The sequence below is a fragment of the Mastigoproctus giganteus genome, chromosome 14, assembly GCF_048544385.1.
Source record: "Mastigoproctus giganteus isolate SK-2022 chromosome 14, ASM4854438v1, whole genome shotgun sequence".
NCBI classification, from domain to species: domain Eukaryota; kingdom Metazoa; phylum Arthropoda; class Arachnida; order Uropygi; family Thelyphonidae; genus Mastigoproctus; species Mastigoproctus giganteus.
This window is the reverse complement of record NC_143588.1, coordinates 87,932,161-87,955,445: the sequence shown is the minus strand read 5'-3', so window position 1 is coordinate 87,955,445 and position 23,285 is coordinate 87,932,161. Positions and strand designations below refer to the sequence as shown.

Genomic DNA, 23,285 nt, shown 5'->3' with positions numbered 1-23,285 from the left:
TGCTCATGTCGGATTCAATACACTGCAACAGGGAGGAACTGCTCCCAGTAAGTCCGACTTTGCACACAGTCTCCTGCAATGAGATGTGTCCCTCCTTTACTTTTGGTAGTATAGTGTAGCGGAAAGACCAGTGAGCACAATCACCTTGCTCCACAAATATTGGCCGGCCATGTGAAACAACTGTCGAGGTATTTTGTTAGTTAATGTTTTATTTTTTAATGACTTGTGGTTGTGATATAAATGAGAAACCATGCTAGAATTGACCATTGTGTCACAATGATAGAGAACATTCGTTTTTTAAAAAAAGTTCCGAATCTAAGCTTTCGAAGTTTACTAAACCAAGGTTTGGAGGCACTGAACTGTAGTTTCTGTTCTTACTTGCTGATATATTAGTTTTATTATTATTTTTTTATTTATTTATTTTTTCTAAATTTGACTTTGCTTGCGGAATAAAAACTAATAAAGCAGTTGACAGTCCGTTTAAATACTAAACTAAATGTGTGTTAAAAACCTTGGTATGTGTGAAAAATATGAGCACATTGCACCAGATAAAGATCATGCATTAGTTTTCGCGGTTTGTCTTATATATCTGTTTATTGTTACTTTCTGTAAATGTTATCAGATAATGGCAAAAATATTTTTATTGTTATGTTGCCAAATTATCTTTAATTTATTCTTAAGAAATAAAGAATGTCTATTGTTTTCCATGAAAATTTGCAGAACGATTTTGCAATTTGAAAACAAATAAATATGTAAAATTAAATAAATTAAATTTCTCGTCAAAATTTGAATAGTTGATGTTATGTGGGCTTCATATAAGGAACAGTAATTAAATTTTAGATGTTTTCTTTTGTTACTTGGTTAATGTGACATTCACAGATGTAACTGTTACGCCATTAGTGTAAGGTACACTAGGTAACCAAAGAGTTGGATGCGCGCAGCGGAATGGGATTGTTGCAACTAGCTTGTTTTCGAATACGATTGAAGCATTTATTATTATTTTTTTTTCTATAATGAAGGTTTTTTTTTTGGTTTTTTTTTAACATGTAGCCATCCATTTATCAATCGAAAGTCAACAAACTTTTGAAATTTTTTATTAATGTTAAAAATAGTTGGAAGTATTGTTACTTAAATTTTTAATATTCTGGATGATTTGAAGACAGTCATGTGGTAATTTTATCAAAATTCATTATATAAAAAAATAGCAAAAACATTTACACCTAAAATATGTATGATATATACATATAAAAAGGAAGGATGCACTGGCAGCCTGTATGTTGTAATCACAATTTTATTTTAAAAAGATATAAAATACTTCTATTGGATATTGAAATGCCCCTATTGGAATGAGCAGCAGCCCGGTAAACCAGTTGCTGGGGGTCATGAAACAAGTAAATAGATGGGCTGTGTTAGAGTAACTAAGAGTAAGAACAGGTGGAGGTGCTGCATGTATATTTGCATATACACCAATACTAGGAGTATAGTAAATAAATTTGATGAATTTGAGTGCTGATTAAGACATTCAAGGTGGATATTGTTGGGATATCAGAGACGTGGTGCCACTTAGATATAAGGGATGCAGAATTGGAATTTGGAGAGTACAATGTGTACAGAAAGGATAGGAAGGAAGGAGTGGTTATACTGTTAGTTAAGAAACACAAAATCTAAGGAAGTGCATCCAGTTGACATACTTCCCAGAGCTGGAACTTGTGTGTTGGTCGCTTGTAATTAGCAAGGCTTTTGTGGATTTATTGGATGATTGTTTTCTACAGCAGCATGTTAGAAAGGCAACAGGAGGGAGTAATACTCTTGATCTGATTATCAGCACTGATTATTCATGCATTAAGAATTTACAGATAAAGGAACCACTAAGTGATAGTGATCACAGTGTACTGTGATCACTGTCACCTAGTAGATTTACTTAAAGATATAACTACCATCAGGGGTAAAGGAAAGAGTTTTTGCTTTAGTAAAGGCGACAGTGGTCTGAGAGATATTTTAGGTTCTATCATACAGCGGGACCAACTAATGATGTTACGAACAGCAAATTCTAAATGGGAAGCATCCAAGGAAATAATTTTGGAAGCTACTAGGCTTTTTGTTCCAACTAAGAAATACTGCTCTAAGTTCAGGCCCAAATGGATGTCAGATGAACTAATGAGACTTGTGGCAGAGAATAAAAATGCATGGGATGCATATAAATTGTCAGGCAACAGAAGCATATGGTAGATTCAAGCTAGTCTGTATTAAGTCACAAAGGAGTTTAGGCAAGCGAAGGCAGATTATGAAAAATCTTTGTCAAAGGATGCAAAGAAAAACAGCAAAGACTTTTTTACTTATATAAACTCTAAAAGGAAGGGGATGAATCAGATTGTTCCACTTGATATCAATGGTTTGATGAAGATGATCATTCTCCGATAGCTGCCGAAATAAATAAGTATTTTGCATCTACATTCACACGTGAGTTATTCAAGGAGAGGGCCAGATGTTTATCAAACTCTATCAGGGAGTTAAATGATTTTGTAATAACTGAGAGCAAAGTGGAGGAGAAATTGTTGAAGTTAAATTTAAGAAAGTTACCTGGGATGGATGGTATCTATCCGGTTATATTAAAGGAGACAGCAAAGGAAGTAAGAAAACCCTTAACCATAATTATGAGAGCATCCTTGTACTTGGGGGAAGTCCCCATAGACTGGAGATGTGCAAATGTATCTCCAGTTCACAAAGGTGGATCAAAGGGTGACATGAATAATTACAGACCTGTTAGTTTTGACTTCTGTTCAAGGGAAAATAATGGAGTTACTGGTTAAAGAAGCATTGCAGGATCATCCAGATAAGTCATCAGTAATAATTCAGACACAGCATGGATTTGTGAAGGGGAAGTCTTTTCTGACCAATTTGATTGGATACTATGATGTGGTCACAAAGGAACTGGATGCAAAAAATAATTTTGATATCATATACTTGGATTTCAGGAAAGCTTTTGATACTGTTGCTCATGGAAGACTACTGTACAAATTGGAGCAGTATGACATTAAGGGCAATTTGCTACAATGGATAAAAGGATGGTTGAGTATGAGAAGACAGAGTGTGGTGATCAATGGGTACTGCTCCACGTGGACTAATGTTATTAGTGGTGTCCTTCAGGGTTCGGTGTTGGGTCCATTGTTTTGTATATTTATCAAATATATTGATGAAGGTATATCAAACTTAATGTCAAAATTTGCAGATGATACAAAGGTTGGTAGCATTGTTAATAACAGTAATGACAGTATGCTGCTGCAACAGGATCTAGAAAAGTTGGGTAGATGGGCTGAGAAGTGGCAACTGAAGTTTAACATTGACAAATGCAAAGTACTGCATATGGGTAGCAGTAATCCCAGAGAAATCTACCAACTATGTTGTGTAACACTCAGGGTAGTGGAGAATGAAAGAGACCTGGGAGTAATTGTGCAGTCAGATATGAAGTTTTCTGAGCAGTGCAGACACATTGCCAGAGTAGGTCATGGGGTCTTGTCAGTGATATACAGAAATTTTGCAAGCAGGAATAGGAGGTGATAATCCCTTTGTATAAGGTAATGGTCAGGCCACACCTTGAGTACTGCGTACAGATATGGAAGCCTCACTTTAGGAAGGATGTAGAGTTGCTAGAACGAGTACAGAGAAGGGGGAACAAGACTGGTGAAAGGAGCAAAGGGGTGCTCTTATGAAGGAAGGCTTGAGATCTGCAAATTGCAGGTGTCTGAAGACTAGGCACCTGTGAGGCGATGTAATTAAGGCATATAAGGGCTTGAATGGATTGAGCAGGCTCAATGCTGATGGGATTCTTTCTCTTGCTCAGATTACAAACCTGAGGGGGCATAGATTGAAACTGAGGAAAGACAGTTGTAGAATACATGTGCGGAAGTCTGCATTTAGCCAGCGGGTAGTTGATTGCTGGAACAGACTTCCATCTGTTGTTGTGGAAGTTGATAGCTTAAATAAATTTAAGGCAGAACTAGACAAACGTTTAGAATGAATGGATCAGTGAAATAGGAATGTTTTTTTTTTTTTTTTTTTTTCTTGGCTGATGCTGTATAAGCTTGCTTTCTTGCATCATGTGCCTCAACTAATGCTAAGAGTTTTGTTTTAATTTTTCATACTGTGATATGTGTGTTTGCCCCTTCCAGTCTCTTGAGCAAAGTTTACATTTTTTATTATTAAAGCTGCTTATGGCCATTGATAAATGAGCACTACAGTTAACAGTGGAGGCCTGAGCAATTTACATCTTTCAAAATAAAAGAGGCCTCTGTTCTCAGGATCATACTGAAAGAAAATTGAGCCACGCTGAGAAATACAGATCAGCACAGTTTATTAAGACACTTTGATAAACACAGTAAAATTAGTGAACGTTTTTAAAATAAATATTTGATACTAGAGAGCTATTAAGTGCTCGATATTTCCTATATTCTATTATATTATGAATCAACAGGGCTTACCTTTATTTTTGATATAGGAAGCTTCTTTTCATCCTCTCCTTGTCCAACTCGCTAATAATTCATGGGGAAGGCGATATCAATTTTGCAAGACATTGTCATAAAGTTAGATTTTGGAGGTCTAAACTGGCTAATAATTAAGGATCGATTTTTTCTTTTTTGGTGCTGTGGCAGGAAATTTGAGTTAAATTTAGGGGTGTAATAATTGGATATGGGGTGGGGAGGGTTATTCTCTACATTCCTTGTAGAAGGAATGTAGAGAATAACCCTCTACATTCCTTGTAGAAGGAATGTAGAGAATAGCCCTCCCCACCCCATATCCAATTATTAGACCCCTAAATTTAACTCAAAATTCCTGCCACAGCACCAAAAAAGAAAAAATCGATCCTTAATTATTAGCCAGTTTAGACCTCCAAAATCTAACTTTATGACAATGTCTTGCAAAATTGATATCGCCTTCCCCATGAATTATTAGCGAGTTGGACAAGGAGAGGTTGAAAAGAAGCTTCCTATATCAAAAATAAAGGTAAGCCCTGTTGATTCATAATTAAAATAAATATATACCACCAACAGCTTTCAGACATAAGTTGCTCTTCCTCAATTGGAAGCATTAATACAAAATTAAAGAACACGATACTGGCTATGGTATTCTTTAATTTTGTATTAACGCTTTCAGCTGAGGATGGGCAACTTATGTCCAAAAGCTATTGGTGTTATATATTTATTTTAACTACTTTAACTAATTTTAACGTGTTTATTGAAGAGTCTTAATGAACCGTGTTGATCTGTATTTCTCAGCGTGGCTCAATTTTCTTTCAATTTACATCTTTATTATAAAATTGTGGCTCTGGATAGCCCACAGCACAGTAACAATGGACTGTGCATTTCTCATGGCAGTATGTGGATTTATGCAATTATATGTAGTAGATTGGCCTGCCAGGACACTGGAAAATTTCCTAGTGAACCAATCCATTCCTAGATTGGTCCACCTCGTTTTAAGATCTGTACAAATATATAAGCACAAATTTTAAAACTTCATACCTTATGTTATTAAATTTATGAAAAAATGTTAGTAAAAAGATACATATTCATTATGCTTGTTATTGTTTTGAGAATATTTGGTTATAACATGCTGATGCACATAGTTATTGTGTTTTATATCTATATAGGTGTTTATTCACAGGCTCATTTGCATGTTACATTGGCTGAGAAACCCAAAGCTGCTGTATTATCTTAAAGATATTAGAAAGATAGCACAATTCTTTATAATCACAAAATTCCTGAAGCCGAATTCATCTTCTACAGCATAAAACTCCATTTTTCTATCTCTTTTATCTCTCTCTCTCTCTCTCTCTCTCTCTCCTTTTTTTTTATTTATTTATTTTTTTTATCAACACCTATCATCTCTGAGTGTGTGTAATATAAAAAAGGCCTCATAATGTGGCCTTTTCTTTATATTACCTTTAAGTTAAACATTTGCATATTTTTATGCTATAATCTGTATTTTTATTTCTGTTGTTTTCAAAACTGAATTTCTGTATTTTCCAACTGATCTAAAATGTAATCTCCCCTTCCTGTTTCTTTAAGTATTTGTCATTTGCTAATCAAGAATGGTTACTGATCTGTAATTCCTGTGTTCGATGAGGAATTCCTCTAATTACACTAGTTTACAAATTTAAGTTTATTCACTGGGGTTTGAATTTCCATAGGTCCTACTGCCAAAATATGTTGCTATGATTTCAAATATGACTTAGATTTTTTTTTTTTATCACATCCAGATAATCACAGTTTAAGAAATAAAAAAGTATTGTTTTTTATGAAAGTATATAACTTTACTGTATTTAGTAATGACAAATTGATAGGATTACATTTTCATATATCAAAAAATATGTAAATACTAACAAGTATTAATCAAAATTCTGAAAACTTTCATTAATCAGACCTTTGTCTTTTTGTTTGAAAAAAAATTGTTTAATCGTTTTTCTTTTATGTACAGTGCCAGGTTTCTCTCTTTTTAAGCGCCAGCAGTAGTCTGCCATCATGCTTTGTATTCCACCTTCCCTGGTACCTCTGCTCCATTTCCTTTATGTCCTGATGGAATCTCACCCCTTGTTCTATGCTCATCTGTGCAAGATTTCCAGGGGAAAAATCAAGATGGGCATGCAAAAAGTGAATTTTGATGCTTATCATCATCATCATCATCATCATCATCAGCAGCCATTTTCAATCCACTGCAGGATGAAGGCCTCTCCAGCAACTTTCCAGTTCCTTCTGTTTTGAGCACTGGCCATCCATTTACTACTCAAAAACTCATGAATTTCATCTATCCATCTCTGCCTTTGTCTTCCAGGTTTTCTTCTAGCTCCTCTTGGGTACCATTCTGTTATTTTCTTAGTCCATCTGTCATCATGTCTTCGAGCTATGTGTCCTGCCCAAGACCATTTTAGTTCTTTAGTTTTGATAAGAATGTCCTTCACTTGAGTTTGCTGCCTAATCCATGTGTTTCTCTTCTTATCTAACAGTCTGATTCCCAATATAATTCGTTCCATTCTTCGCTGTGTAGTTCTTAGCTTCTCTTCCATTCTTTTGGTGAGTGCCCAAGTTTCACTTCCATAAGTCATGGTGGGGAGTATACATTGATTCATTATTTTACGTTTCAGACAAACTGGGATATTGCTCTTCAGTATGTGACTATATTTCCTGAATGCTATCCATCCAAAATTTATTCTTCTCTTGACTTCCAGCCATTTATCATTATTACAGCTAATAACTTGTCCCAGATAAGTATATGACTCCACCTTTTCAATTACTGCTCCATCAATCATTATTTCCCTTTCCGTGGCATACTTGTTCATCATTACTTTTGTTTTAGCCATATTCATCTTTAGTCCAAAATCCTTACTAACTGTGCATAACTGATTAAGATTTTCCTCTAATTCTTTGGGATCGTGGCTTATGACCACAATGTCATCTGCAAATCGTAAATGGTTTAGGTACTCTCCGTTCACATTGACTCCTTTCTGCGACCAGTCTAATCTTCTGAAAGCTTCCTCAAGGGCAGCAGTAAACAGCTTCGGAGATATTGTGTCTCCTTGTCGAACTCCTTTCTCGATTTTAAATTTGCTACTGTCTTTGTCTAGTCTAATAAAGGATGTAGCACTCTCATATATTTTCTTCAAAATCATAATATATGGAGTATCTATGCCTTGTCTTTCCAGTGCCCGAAACATTGCCTTATGCTGTATGGAGTCAAATGCCTTTTCATAATCCACAAATGCCAGGCATAATGGTGTTTTATATTCATTTGCTTTCTCCATTAGCTGTGATATTACGTGAAGGTGATCCATAGTTGAGAATCCCGTCCTAAAGCCAGCTTGCTCTTTCGGTTGATTCTCATCAAGTATTCTTTCTAATCTGTTAGTAATGACCCTTGTGAACAACTTGTAGATGTGGGATAACAAGCTAATTGGTCTATAATTGCCAATTTCTGATTTATCTCCTTTCTTATGCAGCAAAACTATGATTGCATTATTCCACTGCTTAGGCATCACACCTTTTCTAATGCACTTTGTGAAGAGCCTTGCCAGTTTTTGTGTTATGTCTCTTCCTCCCAATTTTAACAACTCTACAGTAACTTCATCTTCCCCCGGGGCTTTCCGATTCTTCATTTTCTTCAATGCATGTTCTACCTCATCAGGAAGAATATCGGGTATGTCGTATGTGTTGCTACTTTGCAATCCATCTTCCCCACTGCTGGTATCATTCCCTCGCTCCTTGTATAGTTCTCTATAGTAGTCTTCTGCTATTTGAATTATGCTTTCTCTGCTGTTTATAAGTACACCATCGCTATTCTTCAGTTTCAGTATCATTTGTCTTTCTGTATTACTGCTCATGGCTGCTGATTTAAATCCTTTGTTTTCCCTTAATGCTTGTTCTACTTTTCTTGTGTTAAATCTTCTTATGTCCTCTCTGAGTCTCTTTCTAATGGCTTTGCATAACTCAGTATACTCAATTTTCTCCCTGTCAGTGTTTTTCTTGCTCTTCATTTGTCGTCTTTGGTTCATCATGACAAGTGTTTCTTGACTAATTTTTTCTTCTTTGGATTTCTGTTTCCCTATAGGTTTCTTGGGCTTTATCACTTTCAGAAAGTTGTAATATTCCTCATCAATATCTTGGTCCTGAGCAGTCTGCAGAAGCTCAAACTTGTTCTTAAGTTCCAGTACATACTGCTTTTTCTCCTCCTCTGTTATTTCAAAGACCTTTGTATTATTTACTCGAGTCAGTTTTTTCCTTTCCTTTCCTACATCTATATCAAGTGTACATCTTACCATTCTGTGATCACTTCCAACATTTACCTTATTCAGGACGGTAACATCATTCACAATATATCTTCTGTTAGTGAGGATGAAGTCGATTTCATTAGTTGTTAATCCATTTGGACTCTTCCATGTCCACTTTCTGTTCACCCTTTTCTTGAAAAAAGTGTTCATTACTGACATTCCTTGAGATTCTGCAAATTCCACAAGTCTTACACCTCTTTTATTTCTTTCACCAATTCCAAAATTTCCTATAGTTCCTCTTTCTGTGCTGTTTTGCCTTTTTCCAACCTTAGCATTGAAGTCCCCCATAATAATAGTGTAGTGGGTTTTCTGCTCATCTAGAAGACTCTCAATTTCGGTGTACATTTCTTCAACCTCTTCATCATCATGGCTCGATGTTGGTGCATAAATCATTATAATCTTTAGCTTGTACCTCTTAGAAATCTTGAGTATTAGTCTTTACATCCTTGGTGATGTACTTTTGAATTCCAAAATGTTGTTTTTAAAATCTTTATGGACCAGAAACCCAACTCCACCTTCACTCCTTTCACTGTTTCCATTGGTGTACAGCAGATTTCCACTTGATAAACTTATAAGTGATTCATTTCTTCTTCTTGTTTCAGCCAAACCAATGATATTCCAATTCACATTTTCTAATTCCTTTTCCAGCTCTAATATCCTGTCTTCACCGATGAGTGATCGTACGTTATAACAGGCCAAGTTCAATTTCCGTGCATGGCAGCCTGGTCGTACCCAGAGATTCTTAGCACCCTCTGCTTCCACTCTGATCCTCTCGCTGCCGTAAGAGGGAGAGTGAAAGCTGCTGGGGACTGAGGGCCATTTGTATTGTTGTGCTCTCATTGCTGGAGGGTTTGGTCTTTTCCTCTTCACGCTGACCAGGCGTCTTGAAGAGAACCACTCTACACGTTCGTTGCCACCTAAGTGACGTAACAGGGCTTACCATCGAGAAGGTGTGCATGAGTGGATTTTAGGGAGGCAGGCCAACCGGACTTCTCCTAAATCTTCTGTAATAGAGAGATATTGGATCCATCAGTGTTTTAGGCTGAGTGTCTGATAACACACAGGATTCCTGTTCCCCTCTAAGCCCCTGATGCTTATATTGCAACCTAAATTGCGAAGCTTTTTGAGCATATTTTGAACAATTTTCTCATAATCTTGTGATTTATGATTTCCTAGAAAGTTTTCCATTACACTTTTAAAAACAATCCAGGCTTCCCTTTCAATGTCAGTCATAGTAGTAGTTTCAAACTGACCATCTAAAACCAATTTTGTAATTTGGGGACCAATGAAGATACCCTCCTTAAGTTTTGGGTCAGATAAACCAGGAAATTTACTGGAAAGGTATTTAAAGCAGTTGCCATCCTTATTCAATGCTTTAACAAAATTAATTATGCCTAACTTGATATGCAGTGGAGGTAAAAGTATTTTATCTGGCTTCACCAAACTTTCGTGCACAATATTTTTTGACCCCGGTGTAAGATTGTGCCTCCGAGGCCATTGTTTCTTTGTCCAATGCAGCGCTTTAGCTCTGCTATCCCATTCACAAATAAAGCATGGCATTTTAGTGTACCCACCCTGTTGCCCCAACAACATACATAACACTTTTAAGTCTCCACATAGTTGCCATTCGTGATCTTGATATTTAATTTTCTCCAGAAGCAACTTTAGATTGTCATAAGTTTCTTTTAAGTAGACTGAATGAGCAACTGGCACAGATGTGTACTTATCTCCATTATACAAGAGAACACCTTTTAAACTAGTCTTAGAAGAATCTATAAATAGTCTCCATTCACTAGGAACATATGATGGAGCTCCTAATTAAACCAGCGATATCACTGCAATATACGAGAGGACTTTCTTGTGAAAAATACTGTATGAACTCCCTTTCACGATTTCTGTACCAGGAAAATGATGTACCTGGAGCAAGTAAGTTCTTCGCTTGAAGTCTGGATCCCAGAATTTCAGCAGCATATTTTGGAAGACCTAAGTCCCTTACTAAATTGTTCAGTTCGACTTGCATGAATTGCTGTGGCATTAAAATATTTTCTGGTTGATAACATTCCTCTTCACTAACCTCTTTAGCTTCTGCTTCAGTGGAAGAAGATGTGGACTCCAAAGTTTCTGGTGGAGATTTTACAGGCAGATCAGGTCCATGTGGAACCGGTCTTATGGATGACGGTAGATCTGGATATTTGATATCCTTTTTATTTTTTGAATTGTAACCTTTAATGTCATATACACAAAAGTAACATTTGGCATGGCTTACTGGCTTGCGCCACACCATAGAAATAGCAAATGGCAAGCAAACCTTTTTTCCTCGACTCCATTTGCTAAGATGTTTGACACATGTATGGCATACTTTATGCGGTGCCCACAATTTATCCTGATCACCTAGTTTTATGTCAAAGTATGCATAATACAATATTTTTACAAAATTGGTAATATTTTGCCTCTGCTTTACAGGAACAAAACAATCACATATGTCGGGACTGTTTATACACTTTCTGGTTGCCATTCTAAAAGAAAACACACAATGAGAACTCACAACGGTTTTTACAGGAGTACTGTGACTGCATAAGGGATGTGCCACTTATATAGGCTCTGTGGACTATACAAACAAGTGAGTGCATGCTCAAACAAGTTTAACCTGTAACTACACACAGGAGTCTCCCAGACTCCACTTGGAAAATAAAATTCTGGGAATCACAGATGGGCCAGAAGAGTGGGGTGGGGCCGTCTACCTTCCTGGGTCAAGGTTGGCTACCCTGCAGTGTGTGTGTGTAGTTACAGGTTAAATCTGTTACATGCACAATCTATTGTATTTGAGGTAAATATTTGATATTGATTACGAATATAGGGGTATAAAACTTGTAAACCATTGCAGAAACTATAGTTATGTACACTTGCGTATAATACCTAGGTAATATTTTGTTAATGAATAGTGAAAAATCTTTACGTGATAGAAACAAACGGACTTCGGTTTAGTAATCAGTAAACATGCATAAATAACTGCCACATACTGCCGACCGGGCTAGCCGAGTGGGTAAAGTACCTGCCCGGCAACCCAAAGGTCGCGGGTTCGATTCCCGCCTCGGGCTTGGATCAAAGTACTGCAAAAACCTTGGGAGGTGCAATATGGCCACAGAAGCCGATGCGCCAACAACTACCAAATCAAAAAAAAAAAGCCACATACTTTTACTCAAACCCCAGATACACTGTAAACCAGTGTTATTGGTGTCTCCGTAGCCAGGTGGGCAGGAGCAGCACACACTTCTTGATTAGACCGGGTTTCGAGCCTGTGATCACCAAATACGGAGGATGCGGAAAGGTCAGGGAATGACCACCGCATAACCTCGGAGCAATATGGCCTTAGTTGTTAATGCTCCTGAAAAACAAAAAAAAAAAAAACTCCAGTGTTATTAAAACGGAAAAAAAAAAGAAGGCTGCTGAAAATATTTTCCTTGGCTCTCTATGTATGCACATTAGTGGCCAGGACTGTGCCAGCCATTTGCTGTATCGTTCATTTAGTTATATATGTGGTCAGCATCATGACTACTGAAAATTAATCCCACTGAAAAAAATTATTAATTCTTAACCATTGGGTGACTAAGCTCAACTGTGACATCCCCCCCCCCCCCAGAAGATACTCCTGCCTCCTTTTTCTTTACTATAGTTGGGTCTTGCTTGGTGAGACTTGGGGCAAAAATAAATATGAGGGGACTTTGCTTAACCTTCTTCTGCAAGTATTGTATCTTTTTAAATTTTTTCTGTTTTTTTTTTTTTTTTTTCCTAAATTAAATAATCAAAATAATCAGATCCTCCCATATACCTTTTCTGACTAATATTTCAATTATGAGAGATTATTATTTTATTTTTTTTGGTGTTTGACAGACACTAGGTAAGCAAAAGAGTATCTTTCTTATAGGCAATTCCCATTTCCATGTGGCATTTGTGTGACATCAATGACAGCTGTCTGATCTTGCCATAGAGCTTTGGTTTTGTCAGCAAAATGCAAACAACTGACAAAAATACAGACTTTCACACAGCATCTGCCAGATATAATGCAAACGTTCTTGTTTCAATTCAGGGATGAGTGATCTTGAAAATTCTAAAAAATATGATAAAAACTTTATTATTGATATAATTTTAAGTATTTTTCACCAACCGTATGTTGAAATGACAAAATAAAACGAAAGCCAAAATTTTGATAACTTTATAATTAAACTTACAATAAATTACTATTTACAGTGGATATAAAACAAATAAAATATAATCTGGATATTTTATGATATTTTTATGATATTTTATGATATAAATAAAATATCATAAAATATCCAGAATTCTGGATATTTTATGATATTTTATTTGTTTTATATCCACTGTAAATAGTAATTTTGCAAGTTTAATTATAAAGTTATCAAAATTTTGGCTTTCGTTTTATTTTGCCATTTCAACATACGGTTGGTGAAAAATACTTAAAATTATATCATGAATATACCCAACCCCAGAGGCCTATTCGGAGAAACTTTATTATTGTTATTAATTTCTCTTATTATTATTATTTTTTTTTTTGATATTTTTAATTGAGTTTAAGAAATTGTAATTAATAGATTACCATGTTCAGTATAGTAAAAAAGCTAAAAATTATTTTTTTTATATAATTAAAACAAAAGGGGTGGCTTACAGATGTCACTCACAACCTCACTTTGTTAAATTGAGTGTACAAATAACAGAAGCATGTTTTTCTATATATGTATAAGGCCAAACCAGAATCTAAAAAAATTTGATAGTCATCTATGGTTTTCAACAAGCACAAAGGTTAACATTTTGCTTATTGTTAACATTAAGAGATTAAAATTTTCTCCCAGGACTTGTGTGTGGGCCCAGAAATCTCTAGATATCTTTATATATACAGTGTTATTAATTGGAGTTGCATTTTTCAGTAACTGATTGGACAAATAAGGTCAAAATAAGTTTCAACTTATTTGTGGACAAATAGGATGAAAAATATAAATCAAAATGTTAAAAATAAATAAATAATAATAATCTTTAATATGTCATCTGCAAGATATCTTGTAATGTAGATATATTAGCTTAATGAGGCTACACTATGTTTAAAAAGCTATATTTAATTTAAAATGAAATTAAAGAATATGTAACCTTGTTCTTCAACTCTTGACTTTTTCAGTGATGTTAACTCTCTGCTGCTAATATATTGTCTGACAGATGCTACTTTAAATTTAAGTTGGAAAACTAAATTAAATCCTCCCACGTACTTTTCCCCACTAATATTCTCTAAATGATTATAAAGTATTTTCTGTTTTTATTTTGTTATATTATGAATTATGAGGAATTAATTTTTTGCTTGGCATTTAACAGATGCTAGGTGAGTGGTAGCATCTGTACTCAAGTGCCTTACTGACATTGTATCTGTGAGATGCCACAAAGAGGTACCTAATATTGCTATAGAGCTGTGGTTTTGCCAATTTCACAGAAATTAAATGCAAACAGCTGTCAAAATTATGAGACATTCCTGTGGCATCTGCCAGACACTACGAGATCATTTGTTTCAGTTCAGAGGATGAGTAACCTTAAATTCTTATAAATACAAAAAAAAATTATCAGTTTAGTTTGTGGTTTATTTTTATCTCATATTTCTAATTGAGTTTAGCAAATTATAATTAATAAGACACCAGGTTCAGTTGAGTACAATGCTAGAAATTAATTTACGATTCAAAAAAAAAAAAAAAAAAAGGTTCACAGATGACAGAGGGTTAATAAAGAACTGTCTAAACTGCCTTTACGAGCAAAATTAGTTTTTATTTTTTTTGCAAAACCCCTAAATGCGAAAGGTATTAGAACATGTAATACTTATCACTGTGCATAGATTGAAGATTGAGAAGACAGAACATACTAGTTGAATTTCATTGAATTTCTGCAAATAGATTGTAATTTTCTAGAAAAAGGTGCAAAGGAAGGTTGTTCCAGAAAACAGAAATAGATTGGGGAAAATCAAGTTGGTTCTGTGAGTTTGAAATTAGGTGGTGAATTAGTGCTGATTGCTTGCAATATGTGTTCCAATGTGATTGTAAGAGGGTCAAGGACTTAAAGTCGTCGATTCAAAAGAATAGTGCCCATGTAAAAGGCATTCAAAAGAAACTAAACATCAATATGAGTGGAGAGACTTGGTATTAGTAGTGGCAAACGATGCAAGACAGGAAGCTTACAAAGCATCAGCGAAAAAGAAAAACACTTCCCACATCACTTGTCCATTCCATTTAAGAATTTTTCTAGTTCTTCCTAAAAATTATTCAAACTACCCACTTCCATAACAGCAGATTGGAAGTTTGTTTCAAACAACCAACTACCTACTGGGTGAAGGCAAATTTCTACACATCTGTCATGCAACTATCCTTCCTCAATTTATGAGCTTCATGGATTGCCTGAGCAAGAGGAAGGATGCCATCAGCATTTAGCTTATTCAGTCCAACGAAAGCCTTAAGTTCAATCAGGTCTCCTTAAAAGTACCTGGTTTCCAGATGTTGTAGTTTTCAGAAATTATAGTCTTTCTTGTTAAGAGTGTATCCATATGTTCCCCTCGCTAATCTCATTGTCCTTTTCTGCATCTGTTTTAACAGTTCCCATCTTTCCTAAAATGAGGCTTTCAGGCCTGTATGCAGTACTCAGTACTTTTATGACCTAAGCATTGCCATAAAAAATGGGATAATCACCTCCTTATCCCTACTGCAAAATTCTTCTATAACTGCAATATAACTACATTTTGTGATCTGTGCTGGCAGCACCTGTCTGTCTGCTCAGAGGATTTCATATCTGACTGTACAATTCCACAGGTCTCTTTCATTCTCTGCTACCTTCCCATTTCACCCATCCATTCGTTCCAAATGTTTGTCTAATTCTGCCTTAAATTTATTTAAGCTATCAACTTCCACAATGACAGATGGAAGTTTGTTCCAGCAATCAACTACCAGCTAGCTAAAGGAAAATTTCTGCATATCTATTCAACAACTCTCTTTCCTCAATTTCAGTTTATGCCCCCTCACGTTTATAATCTGAGCAAGAGGAAGAATCCCATCAGCATTGTGCCTGCTCGATCCATTCAAGGCCTTATACGCCTCAATCATATCAACTCACAGGTGTCTAGTCTCCAGACACTGCAATTTGCAGAACTTAAGCCTTTCTTCTCAGGAGCATCCCTTTTATCCCCCTCACCAGTCTTGTTGACTTTCTCTGCTCGTTCTAGCAACTCTACATCCTTCCTAAAATGAGGCTTCCAGACCAGTATGCAGTACTCAAGGTGTGACCTGACCGCCTTATACAAAGGGTTACTTACCTCCTTATCCCTGTTTACAAAATTCCTTTATATCATTGACAAGACCTCATGACCTACACTTGCAGCCTGTCTGCACTGCTCAGACAACTTCATATCTGACTGCACAGTTACCCCCAGGTCTCTTTCATTCTCCACTACCCTGAGTGTAACACCACCCAGTTGGTAGATTTCTCTGGGGTTACTGCTACCCTTATGCAGTACTTTGCATTGTCAACGTTAAACTTCAGTTTCCACTTCTCAGCCCATCTGCCCAACTTTTCCAGATCATGTTGCAGCAGCATACTGTCATTACTGTTATTAACAACCTTGCCAACCTTTGTATCATCTGCAAACTTTGACATTAAGGTTGATTTACCTTCATCAATATCTTTGATAAATATACAAAATAACAATGGGCCGAACACTGAACCCTCAGGGATACCACTAATAACATTTATCCACGTTGAGCAGTACCCATTGATCACCACTCTCTGTATTCTCATACTCAACCATCCTTTTATCTGTTGTAGCAACTTGCCCTTAATGCCATACTGCTCCAATTTGTGCAGTAGTCTTCCATGTGCAACAGTATCCTTCCTAAAATGAGGCCTCCAAACCTGTACGCAGTACTCTAGGTGTGGTCTGACCATTGCCTTATACAAGGGGATAATCACCTCCTTAATCGCTGCTTGCAAACTTCCTGTATACCATTGACAAGACCTCATGACCTACTCTGAGTGTAGTACCACACGGTACGTTTCCACTTCCCTGAGCGTAGTACCACATAGTTGGTATGTTTGTCTTGGGTTATTGCTACCCATATGCAGTACTTTGCATTTGTCAATGTTAAACTTCAGTTGCCACTTTTCAGCCCATTTGCCCAACTTATCTAGATCCAGTTGGAGTAGCGTACTGTCTTTACTGTCGTTAGCAACCCTGCCAACCTTTATATCATCTGCAGACTTGGACATAAACCTGATATACTTTCATCGATATCATTGATAAATATACAAAACAACAATGGGCCCAACACCGAATCCTGGGGAACTCCACTAATAACATTTGATCACGAAGAACAGTGTCCATTGATTACCACTCTCTGTCGTTTCCCACTCAACCATCCCTTTATCCATTGTACCATCTTACCCTTAATGCCATACCTATCCAATTTGTACAGCAGTCTTCCATGTGCAAAAGTATCAAAAGCTTTCCTGAAATCCAAATATATGATATCAAAATTATTTTTAGCATTCAGTTCCTTTGTGACCACATCATAGTATCCAATAAATTGGTCGGGCAGGCCTTCCCTTTAACAAACCTATGCTGTGTCTGAAGTATTACTGCTGTCTTGTCTAGATGATCTTGCAATAAGTCCATTATTTTCCCTGGAAGAGAAGTCAAGCTAACAGGTCTGTATTTACTTGTGTCATCTTTTGATCCGCCTTTGTGAATTGGGTATACATTTGCACATCTCCAGTCCATGGGGACCTCCCCTGAATCCAAGGATGCTCTCATAATTGGGTTTTCTTATTTCCTTTGCTGCCTCCTTTAATATAACAGGATAGATCTCATCCACCCGAGGTGCCGTTCATATGTTTAACTTCAACAATTTCTCCTCCACTTTGCTCTCAGTTATTATAAAATCTTTTAGCTCCCTGTTACAGTAATTTAAACTGCTGGCCTCTACTTCCCCACAGAATTCCTCCTGTGTGAATGTTGATGTAAAATACTCATTCAGTTTGTCAGCCACCTGAGCAGGGTCATCAACAGTCTAACCATTGCTATAAAATGGACCAGTGAGATTCATCCCCCTTGTTGAGTTTACATAAGTAAAGAAGTCTGTTTTTTTTTTACCTTTGCATCCTTTGCCAAAGATTTTTCATAATCTGCCTTTGCTTGCCTGATTTATTTGGATATATCCCATCCACGTCATGTGCTTTTCTTGTGTTTAACTTCAACAATTTCTTCCCCACTTTGCTCAGTTATTACAAAATCATTTAGCTCCCTCTTAGAGTGTGATAAACCTCTGGCCTTCACTTCCCCAGAGAATTCCTCATGTATGAACGTAGCTTCAAAATACTCATTCAGTTTGTCATTTAACTGAGCAGGATCATCTGTAGTCAAACCATCATTATCAAGTGGAACAATCAAATTCTTCTCCTTCCTTCTAGAGCTTACATAAGTAAAGCAGTCTTTGCTGTTTTTCTTTGCATCCTTTGGCAAAGGTTTCTCGTAATTGCCTTCACTTGTCTAACTTGCTTTGCCACTTGATTACAGATTAGCTTATATCTGCCTTAGGCTTCTGTGTCATGCATGCCATACAATTTTCTTCTCTTCCACTTGTCTCATTAGTTCATCTGACATCCATTTAGGCCTAAACCCTGAACGGTATTTCTTAGTTGATATGAAAAGCCTAGTAGATTCGAAGATTAATTACTCCTGCGATGCGGTTGTCACAGACATTCTCTCAGATATGCCAGAGAAGCTGTACTTGCTACCTGGGGGTCTAAAACGCTGATGGAACTGATATTCGGGTGACACTCAAGTTAAGTGGACCCAATTTCGGTGTCTGTGACAGCCAAATCCTCTGCTTGCACCTTCACGATGGTGGGACTGTTAGTAATCCTAGGTATAACCTCCATGCACAAGTACATGGTGGGTGACCACGCAGGTGTGAACCAACGTAAGCAGGGGTCGAGGTGTGGCGCCCACACCACATGGAGGAACGCCGCCCCTCTATGTTACCAGGCAGTACTAGGTGGTAGATGACTCTCATCAACCGTGGTGGCGAAATACCACCATTTTGCTTATTGGAGGCTTGAAGTGCCTTCATTGGAGGCCCATGTTTAGTCTCTAGAGCTAAGTTCCGGTCAACCCTTCCCTATCTCTTCCATCATGCAGTACGATTGATGACTTTTGAGGTTATGATGAACATCGTGGCGAGATCCAATATTCCTTACATTTCGAGGGTACAGCTCTAAAACGGTGTTTGCAGGTTGGCCGCTAATTAGTACACCGGACCAAACTTTTTGGTAACTCTCTAGGAGGCTTCCGGATCAGCTAGTGTATAATCTTGCTACCTGTACTCTGCCAGATAGTGACTGGAGGGAGTCCGAGTAGTGTGTATGCGGGGAGCATTGTCGAGGCCACGTTATGTCAAGGATCTGGGTATAGTCTTACCACGTGTACGCCATATCCAAAAATTTCATTACTTCATACAGCATGTCCCACCCACTTTTTCTTACTATTGAATACACCATGAATTTTCAAACTAATAGAGCAAGCTTATCTGCGAAAAGATCTAAACCTCCCAAGCACTTCCTAATTCATTTCACAAATATACGTGGTCTCAATTCAAATCTCAATGATGTCCATTTCCACTTGCAGTCTGCCAAACCCCATGTACTTTTTCTGACAGAATCTCAGTTATCAGTTGATTCAACTACTGCTCATCTCCGATGCCTAAATTATTTGCTGTATGATTCCTTTTGCCTCAAAGGTGGTACTTGTGCATATGTTACTTCTGATATTCCCTGTCAGAGACTTGGCAATTTGGAATCTCCTCTCTTTGATCTTCTCTGGCTGAAAATCTCTCTACCTCATTGTGTCAAATTCATCTGTTGCCTCTACCATTCTCCCAACTCCATTACACTTGGAGTTCTTTGACTTCTTCTCTTTGCAACTTGACTTTCTCCAGTCCAACTTTCCTAACAGTGAGGTAATTTTCCTTGGTGATTTTAATGTTCACAACTCCAGCTGGCTTCCGTTTTCTAGTCATACCGACCCAGCAGGTTGAGATGCTGAGGCTTTTGCAATTACTAATGACCTAGCACAGATTGTTCATTTACCTACAAGAATACCGGACAATCCCAATCATACAGCCAATACGCTTGATCTTTTTCTCACAAACAACCCTTCTAAGTACACGGTCGAAGTGAGAGGTCCTTTAGGCACTTTAAATCACAACTTGGTGATTGTCTCTTCTTTATCTCATGGCTATTCCCAACCTCGCGTTGTTTCCCATTACAAGAATGCAAAATGGGATGACCTGCGAGACTTCTTTTCCTTGGTCGGGTTACTGTTTCAAAACTTCTGATGTCAACGTTTGCTCAGATCATGTCAGTGAAATTATTCTTGCAGGAATGGAATCCTTTATCCCACACTCCACTTTAAAGTCTCGTCCTTTATCTAAACCTTGGTTTTCCAATAAATGAGCTAAGGCTGTTCAAGAGAAGAATGTTGCATATCGTGATTGGCTTGTTTCTAATTCTTCAGTTTCATTTTCTGCCTACACCAAAGCTTGCAACAATTGTAAAGCAGTTATTAATCAGCCCAAACTAGAGTTTGAACAGGCTAAGAGTAGAAAACTTGCTTCTTGCCCTAATGGTAGCCGAGCATTCTGGTCTCTTGCCAAAGCTATTGGCCGCAACTTTTGCCCATCTCTGCTCCCACCTCTGTACAAACCAGATGGTTCTGTTGTCACTTCAGCCAACAAGGATAAAGCTGACCTGCTAGCATCCCATTTTTCTTCCAGCTCATGTATTAATGATCTTGGTAAAACACCTCTCACCATTCCCAACATGCTCCAGTCAATGCCTCCTGTGGTCTTCCGTCAAAAGGATATCAGGAAGATTTTGTTGAATCTTGTTGCTAAGAAAGCTCCAAGTCCTGATGGTATTTCTCCACTTGTTCTCAAAACCTGTGCTCCTGAACTTACTCCTATTCTTTGCCGTCTTTTTTCAGTTTCTTATTCCAAAGGTGTTTTTCCTTCTGCTTGGAAATTTGCTCATATCCAGCCAGTTCCTAAAAAGGGTGACAAATCCCTCCCATCCAATTATCGTCCCATTGCAATTACTTCTACTCTTTCCAAAGAAATGGAGAAATCAATTAACCGTCAAATCTTAAACTACCTAGAAACCTTCCGTCTGATGAACGATCGCCAGTATGGATTCTGTCAGTGTCGATCTACTGGTGATATTCTAGCTTATGTTATCCATTTATGGACTAATTCAATGGAAAGTTTCTGTGAAACACAAGTTTCACCGAGTTTGCACTTGACATCTCAAAGGCTTTTGATCGTGTTTGGCATAAAGGTCTTCTAAACAAGCTTCCAGCTTATGGTTTGCCAATTGTTTTTTGTAATTGGTTATCCAGTTTTCTCTCTGATCGCTCACTGAGGGTAATGGTAGATGGCTCTTTGTCTTCTGACTTCTCCACTAATGCTGATGTCCCCCAAGGTTCTGTTCTTTTCCCCACTCTTTTCGTCTTGTATATTAATGACCTTCTTCCATTGACTGGAAATCCCATCCATAGTTTTGCCAATGATATATAGGAATTTTGCTAGCAGGGAAAAGGAGGTGATTATCCCTCTGTATAAGACAATGGTCAGGCCACGCCTTGAGTACTGCATACAGGTCTGGAGGCTTCATTTTAGGAAGGATGTAGATTTACTTGAGCGTGTACAGAGAAGGGCAACAATATTGGTGAGGGGAATGAAGGGATCCTCTTACCAAGAGATGCTTAAGTTCTGCAAATTGCAGTGGCTGGAGACTAGGCACCTGCATGGTGATCTGATTGAGGTGTATAAGGCCTTGAATTGGTTGAGCATGCTAAATTCTGATGGAATCCTTCCACTTGTTCAGATTATGAACCTAAGGCGGCATAAATTCAAATTAAGAAAAGCCAGATGTAGAATAGATGTGCAGAAATTTGCCTTTAGCCAACAGGTGGTTAATTGCTGGAACAAACTTCCATCTGTTGTTGTAGCAGTTGATAGGTTGAATAAATTTAAGGAGGAACTGGACAGGCATTTGGAGGGAATGGTGTGATTTTTTTTTTTTTTTTTTTTTTTTTGGCTGATGCTGCGTAAGTTCATACACTAGCTTCCTTGCATCACATGCGACTACTACATGTATTACTGCTCTTCATTTTGGCCACTCAGCATGGAGTCAGGTAGAGTATGCTGCTTCAGGCAGATTTAGATAATTTTGACAGATGCGATGAAAATTGTCAATTTAGTAGTAATAAATAAATGAATAAATTCCTGTTTATTTTCAAGACACCTGATGCCAGGAGAGCGTACAAATTCATTGTGACTGGATACAGATAGAATTGGAGCAAATGGGATTTACTGGCACTGTGTTGTATGAATTTTGTTGTGTGACAATGAATAATTGTAATGGTAGCTCCTCAAGCTACAATAGTGACTATATCCTAAAAGCAGCCTGAGGAGTTGCTTGGACCTTATTTGGACTCTATGATTTGGGGTAATACATTCCTGATCAGAAACTTTTTCTTTTTTTTTACTGGCTTTTTTCTTTTTTTTCCTGGGTAATCCCAGATTAACATACCATTTGGATATGTTATTTTGGGATTAGTGAAAAAAGACATTAGTACAGTCCCTCTGAACAGTGTAGACAGCCTGCTAGAACAGCTCACAGGTCTTCAGTCAATGCTTGTGTTCCAAGTTGTGAAGTACAAAATTCCCTCAGCATCCCAAAAAATGGTGGCCATAATCTTGCCAGCTGAAGGTTGTCTCCAAAATTTTTTTTGGTTGGGGGAGAACCCTTGTGGTTCCATTGCATTGATCCTTGTTTGGTCTCAGGATCCCAGTGATAAACCCATGTTTCATCACCCATAACAGTTTTTTAGATGAAAGTTTCAGGATCCCTTCCATAAAGCTGTAAATTCTCCTCACAACACTGTACTCTGATTTGCTTCTGCACATGGGTCAGAAATCTGGGGATCCACCTTGCACTGACCTTAGTCATCCCCAAATGTTCATGGAGGATGGTTATAACTGTTCCCTCAGAAATGTCACTTACATAGAGATTTGGGACGCCTTTCCGCAGCCTGGCACATTTCTGGAGTGGTTGCTGTCATAGTCGTCCTTGACATGGATCATCTTCGATGGACCCTCTACCTCACTTGAATTATTTTTACCAGAATTTCACCTGGTACTCTGAAGATACACTGTTACCATACACAGCTACCATTCTTTCATGCATAGCCTTTGGCTCATTTCCTTCTTTGGTGAGAAGTTTGATGACTGAACGATGCTCCAATTTCAGCAAATCCATAATTTTATACAGGGGTCTTCCTTCTTTCTGTCACAACAGCACAACCTAAAAACACAGTGGG

The 23,285-nt window shown here is 37.4% G+C and overlaps 1 protein-coding gene across 3 annotated transcripts in view; it reads left to right on the top strand.

The window, feature by feature from the left end:
• Positions 1–866: 866 nt before the first annotated feature.
• The window catches only part of LOC150075326 (lysine-specific histone demethylase 2-like), a 362,688-nt gene continuing 340,269 nt past the window's right edge, over positions 867–23,285 (top strand). For 2 of the 3 annotated variants that reach the window (XM_090389225.1, XM_090389223.1), the window contains exon 1: positions 10,920–10,993. In XM_090389225.1, coding sequence (XP_090245351.1) covers positions 10,988–10,993 — 6 coding nt within the window. In that variant the 5' untranslated portion in view covers positions 10,920–10,987. Of the gene's footprint in view, positions 916–10,919; positions 10,994–23,285 lie in introns of those variants that run through there. The other variant, XM_090389224.1, reaches the window with a different exon arrangement.